The sequence below is a fragment of the Hyalella azteca genome, unplaced genomic scaffold, assembly GCF_000764305.2.
Source record: "Hyalella azteca isolate HAZT.00-mixed unplaced genomic scaffold, Hazt_2.0.2 contig16633, whole genome shotgun sequence".
Lineage (NCBI taxonomy): Eukaryota > Metazoa > Arthropoda > Malacostraca > Amphipoda > Hyalellidae > Hyalella > Hyalella azteca.
In genome coordinates, this window is record NW_025946448.1 from 67,089 (window position 1) to 89,754 (window position 22,666).

The 22,666-nt window shown below is 39.3% G+C and overlaps 1 protein-coding gene across 1 annotated transcript in view; it reads left to right on the forward strand.

The window, feature by feature from the left end:
- The window catches only part of LOC108664335, a 35,821-nt gene that overhangs the window by 7,369 nt on the left and 5,786 nt on the right, over positions 1-22,666 (forward strand). The window contains exons 2-3 of the mRNA XM_018150911.2: positions 8,331-9,348; positions 13,535-13,756. Coding sequence (XP_018006400.1) covers positions 8,336-9,348; positions 13,535-13,756 — 1,235 coding nt within the window. The 5' untranslated portion in view covers positions 8,331-8,335. The remainder of the gene's footprint in view (positions 1-8,330; positions 9,349-13,534; positions 13,757-22,666) is intronic.

Genomic DNA, 22,666 nt, shown 5'->3' on the forward strand with positions numbered 1-22,666 from the left:
AATCTCTAAAAAATCCATATATGGACCCCTGTACCGCGCCCAAGCCGTCTCGTAATGTGAGATGAACTTTACCCGAGATCAATTATGCAAATTAGATAAATGCACTAAGTGACTTTTTGTGTACATGTAAGCTTAAGTTTATGACCCTGCAGGCGATTAGTAGCCCTTTTGTTCGAAAATTTTCCGGTATTAAGTAGTATTATGGATTAAATTTTATGTCCGCTGATCGAACATATCCACTGTCAGAGATTCCTAGATTACTCAGCGATATGAGATTAGAAAAGAGAAGATTATTAGTGTCATGGAGTTAGCATAAGCAAAGACATTAATTGAAGCAAAGTCATTAATTTAAGTACAGTCATTAGAGATATGCGTTTCGAAACTATTGTGTTTAGTTTGGCTGTGATTATGAACTCTCTGTAGTTTGGCTATGAACTCTGGTTACAAAAATTGGCGAAAAGAAGCACACGTAAATGTGATATTGCTATTCTATCATTATCTTTTTTTCAGATGACACATGATAAATGCAAAAGGAGCAATATTATATGTTCCCATATTATCTAATGTAATAAAAATTATAATAATGAAACATTAAAAATAGTTGAGTTTCGTTATTATTTAATTGTCGACCATTTGTATAAAAATATTTGATAAAACAGGCTGCAGAATATGGCAGAGAATTCGGCGAAGCCTGCATGTCGCGGCACGCCTTTTGAGCGACTATCTGTAACACGGGCATCAATCATAACAGGTCCGTATTTTCTTCATTGCACACCAGTCTATCGGGCAACAATTTCCTGTTTACTATGAGCTTCAGGGATCGTAGATATGCTACCAGGCGCCAGGCTTGACATAGGACCTGCATTCCGTATCCCATGGATATTCTACAGCGCGATTCTAGAACCTTACCTGAAATCGACTTAACTTTTCACAATTTTATTTATTACGGCACCGAAGATATAGTTTTTCTGGATTTTCATTTAGAAATTTATTGCATATTTTGCGATCAAAGGATCTTATACAAACAAACTTATATATATATTTTAATTTTAGGTCTGATTTTCTGTGCAGGGGCTGGCACCCATGTTATTACTTGAATGAAATTCACCTGAGAATTTCTATCTTATTATAATATTAGTAAAACTCCACTTAAACGTTACAAATACTCTTCGTATTCCATACAATTAACGTACTTAAACAGCTAAGTCATTTTGACGATCTTCCGCCAGTGCCTTAGATGCGAATTTCTCTTAGCAAACTTCATCCTGGCCTTTAGACAAAAATTACATATAACTATTAGTATTACATAGAACTATTAGTATTAGTTTTACAAAAAGTACATTGAACTATTAGTATTAGTTTTACAAAAAGTACATAGAACTACTGGACGCGATGAACTTTGGTATAAACTTGCTTCATCCCAAAATTAGCTTATTCTTCAACTCGAACAATGTTATGACAGATCGCCATCTTATAAATCAATTAGAGCCAACCGAACGTTGTCCATTGGCCTGTGACCAGAAATCTTAGCGTCATAAACAAACAAATATGAGTAGGTGATCTCTGCAGGCAAGAGCTATACATTTGTAGTCTCGAGATGAGAAAAAAGGGCGAAAATAAGTAAGAAGTGGAGCATGCTTGTTAGCGTTATAAACAAACAAATATGAGTAGGTGATTTCTCCAGGCAAGAGCTATAACATTTGTAGTCTCAAGATGATAAAAAAGGGCGAAAATAAGTAAGAAGTTGAGCTTGCTTGTTCAAACTTGAACTGGCTCAATCGGTGCGAGACTTGCTGCCCAAATAGGGCCTGGTCGAGCGAGCAGCTAGGCTCTGCTGCATGCACTCGCCCGCGCCTCAATTCTTTGCACGTTCGCTAACATACAAAATAAACTATCTATTATTATGGCCGATGTATGCTGGCAGAATAGTTGATACATCGAATGTGTGTTACTGAAAAATAATACCAGTGTGAGATGATATTGAGATCGTCCCGAATATCATTCGTACACGTGAAAATTACGAAAATATAAGCGATAAGAAAGAAAGCTTGACCTAAATTTACTAACAACCATAAGTTACTTTATAAAATAATTGTTCAGTGCACATGTACTTTTGACTAATGGCTAATGTCACTTTTAAACTTATTTATGAATTTTGATGTTCGTTAATATTAGGAAAACTTGCATATTTTCGCCTATATACCAAGTCAAGGTTACGAGGATTACGATCCCTTCATTACACGACAAACTATCTTCATCTCAGCATGCACATGCGTAGATATTTTTTGTTTTTTCAAGACTACTTTGAAACTGATCAGTCGTAGAAGTTTAAAGTGATTAAATCATTTGTCTGTTCGAATTGCAAGTTCAGCACGGCAAGAATGTAAAAACAAATAAAACGTCAACTAAATTCACCACATCGTAACTAAAATAGAAAACCAGATTTAAACAAAGGAGATTAAGACTTAAGTACTGATAAAAGGACCAAGTAACAGGGCTTCTTTCTGTTGATTGTACTTGCATTCACTGATTTTTTTTAAGTAACGATGGAGTTGGTCTCAGATACGTTCTTGATAAAATTAAAGTGTGTTTTATTAGCGTTTTTTGTTTTTGACATTTTTGTTTATGTGAATATCAAAATTTTGTTTTCGCTGTCTAAGAGAAAATTTTCTCAGTACCCGAGGAAAATGCTTAAGTTTGAGAACAAATTCTTACTAAAAGCAGCTATAGTATCCAGTGAATTGTCATAAACTCGTAGCTAGCGGCTGAACTTGAGACTATGCAGCTATAGCATTCAGTGAATAGACATTGCCTGAGGCTAGAGGCCAAACTTGAGAATAGGCCCACGTGCTCTAAAATGTTAAAATCTTAAGACATTGTCTTAAGGCCAACTAAAGGGCGAAATAATAGGAAACCTGAGTCTATAAAACATCAAATCGAGGCTGACAACCGAACGACCGAGTGTGAGAAAAAGTTCAGTGTGCCACAGCAAGTTCAGTGTGCCACAGCAAGTTCAGTGTGCCACAGCAAGTACAGTGTGCCACAGCAAGTTCAGTGGGCCACAGCAAGTTCAATCTAGTGCACGTCCAACTGTTCCGTGAAAATGAACTTCTCCAGCATTATTAACAAATATAATCGATCAATTAATAATGTGTGTCATATTCATGAATTATCTCGCAAAGAAAAAATTTAAGCATTTAAATGAGATAATTCTTTGCATTATTCAAATTAACTAATGGAATGAATAGCAAAAAATACTGAAATAATTAAAAATATTTCAATTATTAGGTTTCAGAGCCCTGTGAGAGTTTAAAAATTCAATCTTGAAGCTATAAATAATAGGTACGATTTAATTGACCTAGTGGTGATGAAACAATAAACGAAAATGCAACAATAAAATGCGAAGAAACGTGAAAACCTGTCCATCAACAATTCATCAATCAGGTATAGGTGTTCTTCATTTTAGATTTCGTTTAAAAAATATGCAATGATTCCGAATCCTCGAAATCTGAAACACCGAAGACGGAATTGATTTTTCAAAACAAACTTTCTCAGAAATTGTCTTTACCTGCATGATGGACCATCATGGATACAAGTATTTTATCCATAAAATAATCTCAAGTTGAACAAGAAGACCTAAGAATGTAATATTTGTAACTTGAAATTGTCCCATAGAGTTGACAATGGAATTCTAAATCCAGGAATTTGTCAAAAACTCTTTTCTAATGGGTGCATCTCGATTTAGCTTTATTTCAATAAAATAATCTCAAGTTTAACAAGAAGACCTAAGAATGTAATATTTGTAACTTGAAATTGTCCCATAGAGTTGTGTTAGTGTGGGCAGAGCGGCAAACACTGGGTAATATACTAGGCGGGATCGCAGAGAACTCCTTATAGACGCGAGGCGTGCGTCTGACCGCTCACAAACACACGCTATGCCAGACCCATGATGCCTTCATGCCGCCACATCCGTGAGTGTGAAGCGTGAACATAGCTTTATAATAGCAATATTATGAAGAATGACTTGATAACATGAATAATTAAGTTTGTCTTCACATAGTCGGCATTTAGCATGAATGACTTGATGACATGAATAATGGAACATGTCTTCACATAGTCAGCATTTAGGAGGAATGACTTGATGACACTATAATTTGAACCTGTCGTAATGCATACATTCAGTACTTAGGATGAATTAATTAATAACAGGAGCATTTATTCATACATTCATCATTTGAGTGGAATGACTTCACAACATGAACATGTCTTCATACAATGAGAGTTTAAGTAGAATGACTTGAAAACATGGACATGTCTACACACTCTCAGCATTTAGGAAGAATGTCCTAATAACATAAACAATTTGAACATTGCTTCTCACATTCAACATTTAGGAGGAATGGCAGACACGGTGACTTCGTAAATCCTTATTCATGAGAAATGAGTGCGAGTAACTGATCGGGACTACCGTGACGAGTAACTGATCGGGACTACCGTGACGAGTAACTGATCGGGACTAGATCGGGACTGCCGTGACGAGTAACTGATCGGGACTACCGTGACGAGTAACTGATCGGGACTACCGTGACGAGTAACTGATCGGGACTACCGTGATGATTGTGAAGCATTATGCACGTGTGTGAAGCATTAATTATTGCATTCGGCATGAGTACGTACACCCCTTCCATGATCTAAAACGTGGTGCCTATTTAATGTTCAATTATTTAGAAAAAATATTTTTCAGAATACCAAGAACAAAAATATGCATGGGTAAAATAATTAATAAAGGAAAGTTGAAAATGACAAGTATTTAACTGAGGTAAACTGGTGGTGCGCAAAACAAGTAACGTTGACAGCAAGATCGTCATTTCACTACGACACACTGTATACCTATAGACAATTCTAATAGACTATACCAATGCAATTACAATGTCAGCAGACGATACCTGTGCTAGACTATATCAGTAGGCTAAAGCAAAGCCGTAAATTATATACCAATAAATAATTGCAGGTAGAGGAACATGAAAATGTGTGAAAAGTAAACTAATAAAAAATATAACTCAGTACTCACTGCAGTGAGTGACAGAGAGCGCATTTTCTCGTCGACGAAAACGTGAAGTAACAAATGAACAGACGACAGACGGGCAGACGGACGGACATGGCGAGCACAATAGCACCTTTTTTCCATAAATGTGAAAATGCGCTAAAAAATAATCATAAATCAGGCTGATTTTGGCGGAGTACGGAGTTGACGAGTTGAAAATTACAATCAGAAATGCCAATTTCACAGCTCTGCTCTTGAAAATGACTGCTGGAAGCAGTTGAAATGTCGCTCATTCCATGAATGCTTTGGTCGATGATCCCATGGTGATGATCCCATGGTGATGATCCCATGGTGATGATGATGATCCCATGGTGATGCACTTGCGATATTCCATTGCAATGAATCTCGATTTTATCGTTACGTATTTCCTAGCAACAGAAACATTTGTTTTCGTATTTAAAGCCAACAATGAATGATAATCCGCCGTTGTAATCCATAGAACGATAAATTCAATCAGTGTTCAATATTCAATAATGAAAAAGGCCTAAAAGATGAAAAAATTAAACAGTTTTGACATAGTAGCATAAGTAAATAATTTGAAGAGATGCAGACACGCGTATTTTTACAGCTTTACGCACGCTAGTATCAGTGCAGACGCAAGAATGTCATACAGCTAGCGTATGATTATAACAACTCCATCATATATTGAGCCGTAAGATGTTGCCTTTGTTACAAAGTATATGATTGCAACCATATGACATAGCAGCAGCACACCTGCTCTACTGCTTTTCTATTTACATTGTATCTAGGTACAAGAATTGCAAGTGCAGTATTATTTAAAATCCGGATACGTATATATAGAACTACGAATATGATAGTTACAGTTACAGTGAGCCAGCCCCAGTGTAGAGAGATTTTAAACAATACATTAAATGTCAGCAGTCACAGTATCAAGAACTTTGAAAACAAGACTCACTGCTGCAGTGTAACTCCCAATACCAGCATGAAGAACTTAAATACATCATTAAAGTTTAACTGCCTGTCCATGCATGTATATATAACTTTACATACATAGCACACAGCTTCTGTGTTACTGCCGCTCCTGGTATATAGAGCTTCAGACACTGACTCCTATGGCTGCAATTTTTGCATCACTTAATTCATACGTGGCGGTTCATGGGGCATCTAATTTCTCATATTTCTATGCATACGCTTATATGGCAGCTGAGCTCTGCCACCAACAGCACTTGGCACCGTGCCATGCAGACCCATGCAGTGCCACACAGCGCTATGCAATGTCATGCAGTGCCACACAGCGCTATGCAATACCATGCAATGCCACACAGCGCTATGCAATACCATGCAGTGCCACACAGCGCTATGCAATACGCTATGCAATACCATGCAGTGCCACACAGCGCTCTGCAATACCATGCAGTGCCACACAGCGCTATGCAATACCATGCAGTGCCACACAGTGCTATGCAGTGCCATGCAACATGGCAGTTCCACACAACGCCATGCAGTGCCACACAGACACAGCACACACTGAGCCATGGAGCGCTCTGTATGGCGGTAATGCATGTAGTATGCAACCTCCATCACCTCCATCTCTCTCACTCTCTCCAAACATAAAGGATTTACTTGTGTAGTGAGCACTTGGTAAATAAACTTTTGAAGCCTAGTAAAATGTTCAAGTTTATTCGTGAAGACCTGACGAAGTCTGTACATGGGGCAAAGTTTAGGCAGAAAATAAGCTTGTATATGTGGAGTGAAATCTAGGCAGGAAATTAACTTTGTATATGGAGTAATGTACGTCTATGCAGTAAATAAGTCTGTACGGGAGCAAAGTCTAAGCAGAAATTAAGTTTGTATATAGAGTAAAGTCTAGGCAGCAAATAAGTTAGTGTATGGAGTAAATTCTAAGCAGCAAATAAGTTAGTATACAGAGTAACTTCCAGATAGTAAATAAGCCTTTACATGCACGGAGTAAAGTCTAAGCAGGAAATAAGTCGTACGGGCGTGAAATCTAGGCAGAAATTATCTTTGTATATGGAGTAAAGTCTAAGTAGCAAATAAGTCTGTCCATTGAGCGAAGTCCAGGGAGACAGCAAGTCTATTAATGGTGTCAAGTCCTGGTCCAGGAAAGCCTATATAAGGCGCGAAGCCTAATAGAAAGGGTTTTGATGCGCTGCAAATCTAGCAAGGCAAATATAGTCACAAATAAAAGGTTTATTGAAGATAACCCAGCAATAATAATGTAGAATGAGATACCGTTGTTAATTTCAAAATAAAAGTACTCCTTACGATCAGGACCGGCTGTCAAGTTTTCGTACTATGTAATTATAATAAAACTATAATATAATATTATATTACTATTAAAATAATATTACTATTAAAATAATATAATGGTTGATTTATTAAGTCCAATATAACCAAAAGTTTCACGATGCGTTACACGCATGTCTCATGAAATGAAATTGTGAATTGCTAGTAAAGAGGATGACTTATGACTGTCTTCCTTTATAAAAACTAGATTGCGACGATATTTAAAACATTTTGAAAAACGAATGCTCATGAAATGAAATTGTGAATTGTAAGTTAAGTGGGTTCATCGTAAACCATGCGCTGGTAGTGGCCAGCATGTTATGTAGTCACAGGTGGTCAGTGTTGGACGTGTTGTCTCCATAAGCAGTTAGTGGCCTTATTTAGCCTTCTTATGTCTGGCTGGCGTGGCTCACCGCGGCCATTACACAGCAACTCTCATCTCTCTTACTAGTATTGTAGTGACCAGTGTAAAATAGTTATTTAGTTACTGCCACTACCGTCTACAAAATCAGATACCATCATATGTTTACTTCCCATTGAATGATTATTAGAATATATAAAAAATAATAGCGCGTTAATTAATGTAATTTAGTATTAATTCGGTAATCAATTAGAATTTTAAGCTCATTTTCCTTCATATTTTTAACAGGTTCAACTGGTTTAATGTATTCCAGACCAAGCAAACACTATTTAGCTGCCAGACATCACGTTTTCTTAGGCACCTTCGTTTCTCAGTCATTATTGATTCGTATTTTATATTCATAACTTACCATTGAATTTTTTCGCAACCAATATACTGCAGTTTACTATACTGAACTTTTCCCAAGCTGTTAAATGATCACTTTCGCTGGACCCACTAAGTTTATATTTTACGAGGAAGCAATCATGCAATTTTCAGTAATGATAAATTACCGCAATAACATCATAACTTTCAATTAATAGAAATTTTATTTTACAGAAACAATGCAAGGCTTAAGAGACGAAATGATGGCTTGTTCCCCACGCCCCTCGTCCATTTCGGAGGCTCCGACGACTCCCACCACTCCGACAGCCCACCCTCATCACCACCATCACCTTCCCTCATCACCAACAGTTGCATCATCACCACCATTAACGACGCAACCACCAGCATCAACACTCACCTCCCTCTGTAACATGGCTTCTGAAACGGCGTCCCTCCACCACACGGAGGGCGCTGTATCAACCTGCACAAGCAGCGTTCACTCTTATCACCTTCCGAGTCACTCCTTGAAACAATCGCCGTTTGCTGTTGACAAGCAAGCGGCGTTGGCGGTAGACAAACATTCGGCCACGGCGGTTGACAAGCAAGCGGCGTTGGCGGCTGACAAACAAGCAGCGCTCTCGAGCAAGCTGAGACTTGCCAAGAGCTTGGCAAGCACCAGCAGTGCGCTGCCCTCGCAACAATCTTCGTTCAGCAGCTTTAGAGCGTCACTGATGGACGACCAGGCATGCGGTAGCGCCTTCACTTCTCCACAATATTCAATGCTGACGCCAAAATCCCTAATTCACGGATTCTCACGGCAAAATTCAGACATGGACATCAGTAATAGCGGTAGATCTTCCGTAGACGGAAGCTCTAAACTCGCCCTTGACTCAGGAGATACCGACATTCATGTTATGTCGCCATCGCTCGTCAACAGCCAAGTTTTATCCAAAACTCGGCCGCTTTCCCCTATTCCCGGAGACTTGAGAAGCAGCAGCGGCATGACAAGCTCTTGCTCCTCGGAAGTCGCCAGACCCATGGCCCAGACCATCGCGTTCCAGACTCTGGAGTTCCAGAGGACACCCAAGCTCGACATGATGAGCTTAGTGTCTCGTGATGCAGGATCCGACCCGCGGGAGACCCTATCGGATTTGCACGCAGCCACACACCCAACCATGGGACATCCTTCGCCGTCAGCGCTGGTAGACGGTCATCCATTGGATCGCTCGCACAGCAATTCTTCTAGTGACAGGCAAGTCGTTTTGTCTTGGATGTGTTTTTAAATAATATATTACTATTTTATACAGCTATTTAAATCAACCCATTTAAGTATGTGCAAAAAACATGACTAATGCCTCGCAATCAAAATTAATTTCTTATGTGATCAACTAATCCGGTGGCAATATTTATCTAACTCAACATTTTTTGTTCGTTTCCGTTTGCCAACTTGTATCTGGTTTGCTCACTGTTTGATTATGACGACTAGTGATAGTACAGTAATGACAATACTAGTATAGTCGAGTAATGACAGTACTAATATATAGTACAGAAGACCAGTGCCAGTACAGTCGGCTAATGACAGTATATACTAGTACAGTACGACTAGTGATGCCCTAAGCTCATCAATGCTCTGCAAATTACTTTAGAGCGAACGTCGTAAAAAACACTCGACCAATACACAAAGGTCTGCATGAGTAGAGCGTGAATTTTGCCTGATTATTCATGCATAAATAATCATGACGGTGTTTTAAATACGGGACAAACAGTGCAATAGAAAAAAATTACCATCCAGGATATGCACATATATTACTCCCCTTGATCCAGACGAACACATGAGTGAACTGATACCTCTATAGGCGCAGCAGAACATAAGGAAAAACACACAAGTGTTGTAAATGCTGCTTGGTCTCTATTGCTCCCTGCTAACTTTATTGTGGCTCTGCGCGCTGACACTCGCTTCATCTTACGATAGTTAAGCGCTTCATTTTACGCGAGTTACGCGCTTCATCTTACGATAGTTACTCGCTTCATCTTACGCCGAGTTACGCACTTCATTACGCGAGTTAGGCGCTTCACTTTACGCTAGTTAATCGCGCTCCATCATACGCTAGTTACGTGCTTCATCTTACGATAGTTACGCTTTGCAACTTGCGCTAGTTCTTTGCTCATCATCTTACGCTAGTTACACGCGCTTCATCCTACGCTAATTACTCGCGCACCATTTACTCTAGTTACTCGCGCTTCATCCTACGCTAGTTATTCGTGCTTCAATTTACGATAGTTACTCGCGCTTCAATTTACTCTAGTCACTCGCGCTTCAATTTACGCTAGTTACGCGCTTCATTTTACGCTAGTTACTCGTTATTTGCAGCTCAATTGGTACTTGTACTAGTCGTTAATTATGTGGTGTAGTCTTATTATTTGATTATGAAAATGAACGCATTTCAGCAAGGAGAATTATCTAAAAATAGTCTATCCGAGGAACTGTCTATTATTTATAGACTAATACATGTCAAACATCCTTATTTTTGTTCGATTTTACTCGAGGCTTAAATGAAGCTCGGGATTATTAAATGAAAATAATGAAACCACTATTTTCTTATAGATAACATCATAAATGCATGAATTTAGGGTAGTTATACTCTCGTTCGTTCTTTTATTTTAATCGATAAACACTTGATCTTTCTTTTATCTTTACTGAACCCGTATGAGCAAACGGTCGACGAGGCACCGTATAATGAAGTTCGTACGACGTGAGCGATGTGAGGAGATTACCTGAAAGAAAATTACATCGCATTGTATGAAAACGAAACAACACTAATAGATAAACACTGAAAAACCATTGAATATAAATATATTGAATATAGAAAAACAATGAACAAAACTGAATAGAGATAAATATTATAAATAGATAAACATTACATTACGTGATATGTGAACTGCTAACTCATTCGTGTAATTAGCTCTATAGCTCAAAAGCTCAGTGTACTTAGCACAGACGCATGAGACAAAGTGCTGTCGAAAGCTGTGCGAAGCCTTACATTGGATCCTGTACATTGCAGTATATTGGCTAACATCCTTACAATGAATATCTTTATTATTGGCAATTCTGTTTTCATAGAGTAACAACTAAAATTAAGGGGCGTTGAGTCACGCTTGGTCCCGAGAAGCTGCTCATGGTAGACCTTCATCAACGTTGGTGAACGGGCCATCGTAAAGGGGCTTGCGTTCCAGGAAGATATGTTCCAGGAACGTTCGATTGGAGCGACGTTTTCAAGGAAATTGCCTCACGTTGGTCCCAACTAAAACACATTGCATACCTTTATTTCTGACCTATAAAATCAATGTATCAGCTTCTTAGCTGAAATGAACGAACTGTTACCACGGAAATAAAACTAATATAGAAAGTTCATGACACATATGTTTTGTAAAAAATATTGCAATTTAGAGGGCTTTTTGTCTTGCAAAGCCAAATGATAACAAAGCAATTCTTATAGTCTTGCTAGTAGGAGAGCTTGAATACTGGCCAGTCGCAGGGCTGAAAGTCTTGCCCGTCCTCACGAAGAAAACATTGCCAAGAGCGTGAATTTTGCCTGATTATTCATGCATAAATAATCATGACGGCGTTCTAAATACGGGACAAACAGTGCGATAGAAGAAAGTTACCATCCAGTATATGCACATACATATATTACTCCCCTTGATCCAGACGAACACATGAGTGAACTGATACCTCTATAGGCGCAGCAGAACATAAGGAAAAACACACAAGTGTTGTACTATATAACACACACGGAGGTACTGATGCCTCTGCGCGTATGTATACACCGCAGAACGCGAATAATAATACACAAGTGTTGTACTATAAGACAATCGTGAGGGTACTGATATAAGTGCGGATACTGATACCTCTGTATACTCCGCAGAACACAAATAATAATAAAATAATAATAATACACAAGTGTTGTACTAAGTGACACAGGAGCACACGACGCTCCCTACTTGGCTGTGCTCATCAGTGAAGATGTGGGGCGTTAGCCGAGAGAGCGGCGAGGGTGTTAACTCAGTGCCCATTACGGGCAGACCGCATCAGGGAGAATGCTGCTTGGTCTCTATTGCTCCCTGCTAACTTTATTGTGGCTCTGCGCGCTGACACTCGCTTCATCTTACGATAGTTACGCGCTTCATCTTACGCTAGTTACGCGCTTCATCTTACGCTAGTTACGCGCTTCATTTTACGATAGTTACGCGCTTCATCTTACGATAGTTACGCGCTTCATCTTACGCTAGTTATGAGCTTTATTTTACGCTAGTTACGCGCTTCATCTTACGCTAGTTACGCGCTTCATCTTACGCTAGTTACGCGCTTCATCTTACGATAGTTACGCGCTTCATTTTACGNTATAGTCTTGCTAGTAGAAGAGTTTGAATACTGGCCAGTCGCAGGGCTGAAAGTCTTGCCCGTCCTCACGAAGAAAACATTGCCTGGCACCATTTCGGAACGTAAGTCTTTTATCTCTCATGGCTGTAACACTTGATAGTTACAGGTCTGAAAGACCTGCGAGTCGTAGGCTGGAAGTCTTGCTAGTCGCAGGTCTGGAAGTCCTGCTAGTCGCAGGTCTTAAAGTCCTGCTAGTCGCAGGTCTTAAAGTCCTGCTAGTCGCAGGTCTGGAAGTCCTGCTAGTTGCAGGTCTGGAAGTCCTGCTAGTTGCAGGTCTGAAAGTCCTGCTAGTTGCAGGTCTGACAGACCAGCTAGTCGTAGGGCTGGAAGCCTGCTAGTTGCAGGTCTAGAAGTCTTGCAAGTCGCAGGTCTGGAAGTCCTGCTAGTTGCAGGTCTAGAAGTCTTGCAAGTGCCAGGAGCCGCAGCGAGCGCGGCGGAGCCAGGCTCGTAGATGGACATGGGCGTTGACGGCGAGCGAGATCCCGGCGCAGGGCATCGCCTTCCTCGCGCCATCCTCGTGTTTTGGTTGCCGTACCCGTCAATGTCGGCTCAAAATCGTTTGCTTTTCGGGCTTTCGAGGGAAAATATGCGTGATGGTTTTCTTGGTTTAAGCCGTGATGTGAATTTTGTTGGTTTGCGTTTAACAAAAATTCATCTTAACTGTATATTTTCTTAGAATAAAGGACCGTGAGTTTCCTTGATATCGTCTGCCTTAATGTGAGTTTTGACGGAATCGGTAATAATTAACTTTTTAGTCTGTGTACAACTCAGTATTTTCAACTCCTGCTTCATGGCACAAAAACTTTTTCTCAAACTCGTCTTTTCGTAACATACGACCGCTTTCTTGTTAATAAAATGACCAAATTCACGATCATCTCCTATATCCAGTCACTGAAAAATGCATCGAGAAAATCACGCCTATCGCTGGAACTTTTTATTCTGCACGCCGGTTTTTATCGAGCATTAACAATACCATAAACTTCGTGTGCTCCCACAGGACGGGATGGGAGCGCCGGTCTGTTCCCCAGCGCAACTCTTGGTCGCGACGGCGTCCAGCGTCGGCCAACTTCTTGCAGGAGAAGGAGGCACTCAAGGGCAGCGTGAGGGAAATGCTCGACTCGAACGAGAGCATGGCGAGCCTCAGCAATGCCGACCTCGACGGCCCGCAGCAACCGCCGGTCGAGGAGCCCAAGACCGGGAGCAGAGGACGAGGTGGACGGTGAGTGCAGAGATTTTGTTCAGAATCATTCCATGAATGGCAATCTACAGATAAATAAATACATAAATGTATGATAAGATGTGGCGGTGGTAAAACGAAGGGTAAAATTACCTGATTTAAGTACGGTGAGGCAATAAGTAAATAGACATTTTCTGCAGAGTTTGTTTATATATGAATCATCACAATTCATAATTCAAACTTGAATCATCTTAGGCTGGATTGAAAGAAACTGTGCTTCAAGACATTTAGATCAAGGTACAAACTTAAAATATAGATAAAATCTTGATACTCCCTTGAAGAAAATTTGTCCGGTTCTTATAGATTAAAGTAGATCTCGAAAAAATAGAAAAAAATGTCAAAGATTGGGTAGCTGTTTCTACAAATCTGAAATTATTCTCCACCAGCCACTCGTGCTGTCGAATGCTTTTGTTGAATATAGGTACAAATTTGCAGGCTAACTGAAGCTCAAACCAATAAATTACACATGATTTTCTAATTTTTAAAGAGCTATCAGAATATGCAATGTTAAGCTGAAAGTCGATTGAACTGAAGATTCTACACAATTGTCAAGGAACTAAATAATAAAATCCTATTATCAGAAAAATTCTGCTTGAGCGCGATCACTCATGAGTTCAAGAAGGAAATAAAGATACAAAAGAAGCTCAGTGCAAGAATGAGTGCATTTCGTCCACTGAAGCAAACGTGATTTGGCAGAAGCTCGATAGTCGCACTAGAGCTCTTCTCCACACGGCTGTTTTTTTGCAACAAAATTGCGTCAACCATTCAACCACTAGCAACTCCTGACTATTATAATACAGTATTCTGACTGTGCTTAGCCAAGAATTAAAAACGTGTAAGAATTTCAACCTTTTTCTCGTTCATACATTTGGCAACCTCGGCCATCTGTATGAAGATGTCATACGTTGTGACGTTAAATCTATATAATCTCTTCAGAGTTAGTATCAGTGATAAGTCAAATGAAGTGCTTGATCCCTCGTGATCGTTCGTCAAGCTAAAGACGACCATGCAGGAACTTTCGTTACAAAGTGACATCTTGGCAAGAGTCTTGAAAAGTCCCTTGCGAAACATTTAGCATGCGCCACGTAACATGTGACCTGCAGACCCGGAACATGTGAACTGTGACTAAATTATGAAGCTGTATTTTTCGATTTATTTTGCGTGCAACCCGCAAGTAAGTGCAATTTTCATGCAACTATAAAATATTACATGTAGCCCAAAGGGGATAGACAAATTAGAAAAAAAAAATAACTTTTTTAGTGAGCATACATAGGTATGCTGAGCGGAACATGTGACAGCGCAAGCTTGACAGTCTGGCTGCTACAAAAACTGAGCGTCGAAACAATATGCACGGGTCAGAACACTATACTTAATGTTCGATGAAAATAGTTATCTGTGATGACGGATGGACTCAGGTAATAAGCAGGTAAATTTATACAAGGTTAAAGTGAATCTACGGTTAAAGTTAGCGGTCGGTTAAAGTGAGTGGACGGTTAAAGTGAGTGGACGGTTAAAGTGAGTGGACGGTTAAAGTGAGTGGACGGTTAAAGTGAGTGGACGGTTAAAGTAAAGTGAGTGGACTGTTAAAGTGAGTGGACGGTTAAAGTGAGTGGACGGTTAAAGTGAGTGGACGGTTAAAGTGAGTGGACGGTTAAAGTGAGTGGACGGTTAAATTGAGTGGATGGTTAAAGTGAGTAGACGGTTAAAGTAAGTAGACGGTTAAAGTAAGTCGACGGTTAAAATGAATCGACGGTTAAAGTGAATTGACGGTTAAAATGATCCATTTACATCGATGTAGCGGTTTGAGCGATGCCATTGATGGAAAGATGCGGTTATTAAAGTAATAAGACTGAAAGCATGACACCTTGTCAAGGGTGATCCTGTTTTAATAGTTATATATTGCGCGGCTGTAACGATATGATGTAGTGATACGGCAGTTGCAGCAACACGTCGGCTTGAATGACACGATAGTTGAATGATATAACGGTTAGGTCGGAACGACGGTTAGAAAGATAGGACTGCGGTTAGAGTGAAGCGTTTGGTTCATTTGACGGGTATTATAATAAGCCGGATCGAAGGGTAGACAGGTGGAGTGAAGAGACCGTCAACCGCGAGCCGGGTGATGAGTAGGCGGATGTTGCCGGCTAGGACTGGGCGAATCGAAAGCTTATGCGGGTGCAGCCGCGGAGCCAAAAATCCAACCTCCATTAAATAAAATAGACGGCAGTGACTTAAAAAAGTTATAAAGTACAGTTATACAGTAGTGCAAGTATTAAAAAGTAGTAGTAGTAAAAAGTTATAAAGTACAGTAAGTACAATTATCGATAGTTTACGCACTCTTGTGTACGATGGAAGTTCGAGAGAAAAAATGCGTTATTTTCTCTAATGTCAGACACATGGCGGCCAATTTTCTCAACAAACTAATCGATTATTTTCAGTTACCTAAAAGTCTATCTGATATTGTAGTATGTGACTTAATTAACAGGTATTGTAAAAGTCGTAATTGATTGAGAACAGAAAGTTGCACACCGAGTCGGTTAAAATATTAATAATATATTTTATTTATTAATATAAATATTTTAAAAGTTGGTTGATTCTCAGACCATCCAATGAGATAGTAAATGAATTCTTAATGAATCTCAGGGGATAAAAAATAACCAATGAAATAATAAACAAATTTTTAATGAAGCGCAAATGAAAAAAATATACTATCACGAAAGAATATATACGAATTCTTGTGCTGCGTGGCTTTAATACCCACGGAAAGATGGCACTCCACCCAATGTATGGAGAGATCATCCGTAAATAGAGAGCGCTGTGTAGCCAGGGGCGGACTGCCACAGCCTTGTATGAAGCATCTCTCACACAGCCTCTGAACACATGTGTTGTCAGTATACAAGATGTGTTTGTCACATTCACACCATACAGTAACTTGGGTTATTTGCTGCCTTACTAAAGGTGGATGTGAATTTTCACTTTAAATTTTGTTCGTTTTGCAATTGATTAGTTAACATATAAATTGAATATTACTTTTTTCAACTTGTTTAAAATTAACCTTGATAAATACCTTGATATTTATCTCAATTAAACCTATAAATTAACCTTGATATTTATCTCAAGAATAATTGACAATTAGAGATTACTTTATTTTAATCTTTCCTTGTGGAATAGTTTACTTCACTGCCTTAATATTGAAACAATCGCGGCATCCAAAATGTGAGATTACCGCGGGTTCGTAAGAAAATTACCCTAAACAAATGACAAGCGACGTAAAAGTTGCCTTGAGGGTACACAGCGCGATGGTATAGGCCACGCCCAGCGGGGCACCGCATAATCGCAGAGAGGAACCAGCTTCCACTTTCTGTAGATAACTGACGGAAACCTATAATTATATTTCTCTATAACACTACTCCTTGATTCCTTCTTAACAGCCTGGTCAATTCGTGTCATGTGTCGAAAATTGAGTTAAGCAAGATATTGCTATAATTTGTTGTTTTATTCATTAATTCTTATCACTAACGCCAGAGGCGATTTAATTAAGCACAAAATAAATTATAGCCGGTACAGATAGTCGAAGTCATAATACCGCATTGAATTATATTTTGATCAGTTTATTTTTTTAATCGAACCACATAATTTCAGGCAGAGTCGTGTTTAAAAGCCATATGACAAACAATAACAATCCAGATTAAACATTCGAACTACGTTTCTCAGTCCACGCTTTGGAAACAAACTATACAAAGAAGTACTTCGGTGCAATCGGCGTCACGAGCACGGCCCATAGCTGGTTGAGGTTAGTTTTAAGTGAGGCAATAGGCCTAGTTGCTTTACAAGGAATTTGGAGGAGCGTCTTAGAAACAGACGCGTTACCTTCTAAGGACTGAGCACCGCGACGATCGCGGCAGGCTGTGTTCCTAATATGAGCAAGCTTATATTTGGCGTGCGTTCAAGCCTATCGTACTGTCATAGTGTCTGATAAGCGTGCGCTAGTACCTCCATTAAAACATTGGTACTCAAGATTTTTATTTATTAAAAAAATAAGTGAGTACTCAAGATTGATATTACGCAGAAAAACTTAATTTTTAGACTAATTAATTATTGAATAAAAAGACTCAATCATTGAAAAAACATAAAAAAACATTAATTGAATAAAAAATTTTGAACATTGAAGCTCAGCTTTTATATATTATACACAAAGTTCGTATGTATGTGTTTTCTACACAAGTAATCCGTCATTTATTTTATCAGCTTTAGATACATTCATGTATTCCTCAACCACACATTCAAGTTAATGTAAAAGAAAATTAGAATTCGTGCAATAAATATAGATTTATAAAATATCTCTATAACAACTCGACGCAAATCAGTTCCGTATCCTCCTCGCATCGAAAAACGAGTCAGACCTCAAGTTATCAATTTATATTCATCAATTCAGCAAATTAATGTTCACTTTACTTATTAATACTGCAATCAATTAACGGTTAGCAAGGTTTAATCAAGAAAATGCATTATTAGAATTTTTTTTACTGAGTGGAATGTTTGATATCAAAAATATACATTTAACATAAATGTCTGCGCCACAGTTTTATTTGCGTGGAGTTTGAGAGATAATCATTACCTTAAAGTTCTCCCATTATTTATAATATCTACTTTTAGAGTCCCATATTTAATTTGCTATGCAAATTTCAATATTTTCCAGGGGCATGCAAGCGGCAAAGTATGGCTTCTATTTATTCACGAGTGTAATAATGCAGTTAGATTATTGCCCCACTCTAAGGCCATATGAAGGAAGTTCTCCTTGAAACTCTGGGTCAGTAGAGACATTAATTCAAGCCTGACTGAGCCTACACAATCACATAGGATAAAACAACTAATTTACGAGTATAACAGGGGATCAACAAAGGCCTTGAGTCGAGGTTCCTAAAGGAAAAAATTGAATAATTTTAATTTCACCTCGAATTTATTCCTTTTCTTTCAGTAAGTTCTCAATATGATATTATGATCCTATATAGCTCAATGACGCAATCGGCATATATGATAGGCATTTTATCTCGTGTTCACTGTAGGGCAGAAATATTTTTAATCCCGTCGACAACAGGTCAGCCGAGATATTGAACTCGCAGGTATCTGCTAGACTACAAAGGGCAGTGCTTCTTCAGCTGCTTATAATGAGACCGGACGGTCCGTGTAGGGCGAGGCCGAGTTCATCAGAATTTCCGACGAGTCTTTAGAGTTCCTTGCGTGGCAGCACCAAATCAGCATTACCTCTAAATTTAGTCTTGGCGCGATTTGGTTTTTGACTAAATTCCATCAACTGCTTTTTGATGTTGCATGATGGAAATTTCATGATGGACGGTAGCAACGTAAGATCTTTCAACGCATGCGTCCTTGCTTTATTATATTGTGAAGTAGGCAGCGTATGAGAAAGTCATGGCAGTCTCCTGACCAGGCCGACCTAGCAATTCGCATTCTGCTTGCAATGGATGGCTCCTTCGAATTAAAAAAATCGTTTGCATGGCAGTAAGTCCTTTCTGTATGTGAAGGTCTAAACTCGTGACGAATTTTCGAATTGACAAATGCTTCGAAGTTTCCGACGAGTCCTGTGCAGTTGAAAATATCAATTTCAAATTATTGAAAAACCCAATTAAATAGTGATAAATTAACTAACCCTGTATCATTGCTGACTGAACATATTCTGTCTTTATTCATAGTATTAAAATTAAAATTTGAATATGAACACAGATATCCAGAGATATATATCGTCGAGAATAAGAACGGAACTAAAAATTCAGTTGTTTTGAATAAATGTAATCTGGGTTCAGGCCTTATGTCAACTGACTAAAGTTTACTGCTGCTGACCTCAAAATATAGGCAATAGTGTGACATGAGGGCTTCGATGTTGTAAATGGTTGAAGTTCTCCGTCTCATTGAGAAACAGATCTTCACGTTCAGTATGCGTGTCATGAAAAGCTTCTAAAGAACTATAAACATCACAAGTCACTCGGCCCATTGAAGGATCGAATCGTGTGCATATCTATGGGCATCATCGTGTCTAGAAAGCAGCGTCCGTCCTCTGGTTGAATGGGATACGAATGACACTGTGAGTGCACTGGATGATGAAGCCATCAGTGCCACTTTCTGACGTGGATCTGACGTTACTTATTGCATAACGCGAAGGATTGATCAGGACCTAATGCTAGCCGTGCTGTTATATGCTTGAGCACTCTGTCCAAACCAAAAGAATTAGCTTAATGGAACAGGGCTGCTGAAAGACTATTCGCTTTAAAGATTAGTGAAAAACTTTGTCATCGCAAGTCATCATATATCTTGGCAACTGTCGATTAAATGGGAAGTATTTTCAGAAAATAAATTGATAACATAAAATTCATCGTCTAGGAGCGTTCGACGATCCAAATCCGTTACCAGCTCTAAAAAAAAAAAATCTAAAACTCTTTTCAAGAATCTGTTGGACATACATGACAAACATCTTCGACGTAAAGTTTTCAGATATTGAGCGATATATATATTCAGATATATATCGCCATTACGCTGTACGCGTTTTTTTTTCATTTTAGCAGAAAGTTTAAATTGCCCATTTATATCACACTGAAACATTAACGTCTAAGTCTCTCTATGGGTAGAGGCTCCAGGTGCTCGGCCAGGTAATAGCACTTGGGTGTGAACCTCAAACGAAGAATTTTTAGCACATCAGGGTCGGCTCGGCGTCTGCTATTGTTGGTCACCGATAAGCTGCCTCTAATTTATAATTAGGATTCGATCTCTGCCAGGCCTTTATATGGACATCTTGAGAGCATACGGCGACTCCCCTCTTCTAACGCCTACACTGCTGGTGCTGTAACACTGACCACCGCTACACTATCCTCTGTAGCTGGTGCTGTAACACTGACCACCGCTACACTGTCCTCTGTAGCTGGTGCTGTTACACTGACCTCCGCTATACTGTCCTCTGTAGCTGATGCTGTTACACTGACCACCGCTACACTGTCCACTGTAGCTGGTGCTGTTACACTGACCACCGCTACACTGTCCATGTAACACTGACCACCGCTACACTGTCCTCTGTAGCTGGTGCTGTAACACTGACAACCGCTAAACTGTCCTCTGTAGCTGATGATGTAAAACTAACCACCGCTACACTGTCCTCTGTACCTGGTGCTGTAACACTGACAATCACTACCTAGTCTCAGTTTCCCAGTAAATCATAATAAGAGGAATTGCATTCTACTAAAAGGCATAAGCAGACGGTAGGTTTCGTTTCCCTCTTGGCATTGATAAAGAACTTGCAAGTTCTAAAAAATAATTCGCACTTTCACGAATTATTTTCTATTTAGAGTGTCAAGGGCCAATATATCCAAACGACCTGTAACAAAACAGCTAGTAATTCTCTCACAATTAGCTCGAAAAACTAGCAGCAAAAAGTTGCTGTTGCATCAAAAGCTAAAAACTTGGTCTCTACGCATCGGATAGAACAAGATGCAAATTGATAGAGTCTCGATTGAAAGCCTTTAATTTACACTCTTCACCTTACGCCAAAATAAAGCTTCACTATATCAAGAGAAGATCTTTGTTTGCACGAGTGCTGAACGATGCGAAGGAGCTTCTGGACATATAGGAAAACTCCCACACACATCTTAAACGAACGCATGCGTGCGGCTCGAGCACACAACACGTGCTTACTTTCTAGGAATTGTGTTTGTAACTCCTACGACGCTGCGTCTCAGGGAGACACATCGATCATTAATTGTCCAGAGATATGGGGAGCGGAGCCTATACAACTTGCCACGTAAAGACCTGTCATTAAACCCAGGCATGCAAGCGGAATATCGGGTTAAAGCAACTCGTACACGTCTAACCACTTAGACTTTTTAGCGCATTTTCTCATTTATGAAAAAAGGCGCTATTGTGTTCGTCATGTCCGCATGTCCGTCCGTCCGTCTGTCCGTGACTTCACGTTTTCGTCGACGAGAAAATGTGCTCTCTGACACTCACTGCACTGAGTACTGAGTTATATTTTTTTCAAGTTGCGGAATGAGGGAAGCGGGAGCAAGTCTGCTATGCCGAGATTGTAAATAAACGAGTAAGGTTTATAAAGATGGTTAGAGGAAGGAACATTTTTGTACGAAACTCTGCAAATAATGTTTTATATGGGAAAAACAGTAGGTTACCCAGACGTTGCTTGGGAAAGATTAATAATTATCCGTGCAATGAAAGAATACCGTTATTCCGAATCCCCTCATCTCGAGTCTAGTTAATTATTTCGAAACCACGTGGATATGCGCGCTTTTTAAATATATTGGATGCCAGGCTTGTTAAAAAGCACGTGCACACAAAACTTTAACATTTGTATGTAAAATATATTCATATGGCGTACCACTAAACCAATGGCAAAATAAAGATGAACGAACATTTTGCACTCTTTATGAGCATCAAGTAATATGAGCTCCAACGATGCATTTAATGAAGCAAAACTTTCATTACTTTGTGGTTAGCCACGTATAGGAAAGTTATACATGCATGTACATAATACCGACTTGAAGTAATGTTTACTACCCTAACTAAATATGAAGCAAATTATGAAAAACACGAATGATACCCAACATCCAAACGCCCATGATGATCCGTAAGGTTGTGATTGCATGTCTTCAAAACAAACCGATCTTAGCGGCGACCGGAGGAGGTTCTTATGGCCCAGAGAAAGTTGCGAGATCCCATCGATTGCGAAGACGTATTCTGTTTAAAATTTTTGTCATCCTTTGCATACGAGATCTTCAAAGATTTAGTAAAAATTATATTTGTCTGTTCGGCTACAAATTATTGATATTCTTTACTTTCAAATGTGTTTTCAAATATTAAACGGTCTTGAGATCATTC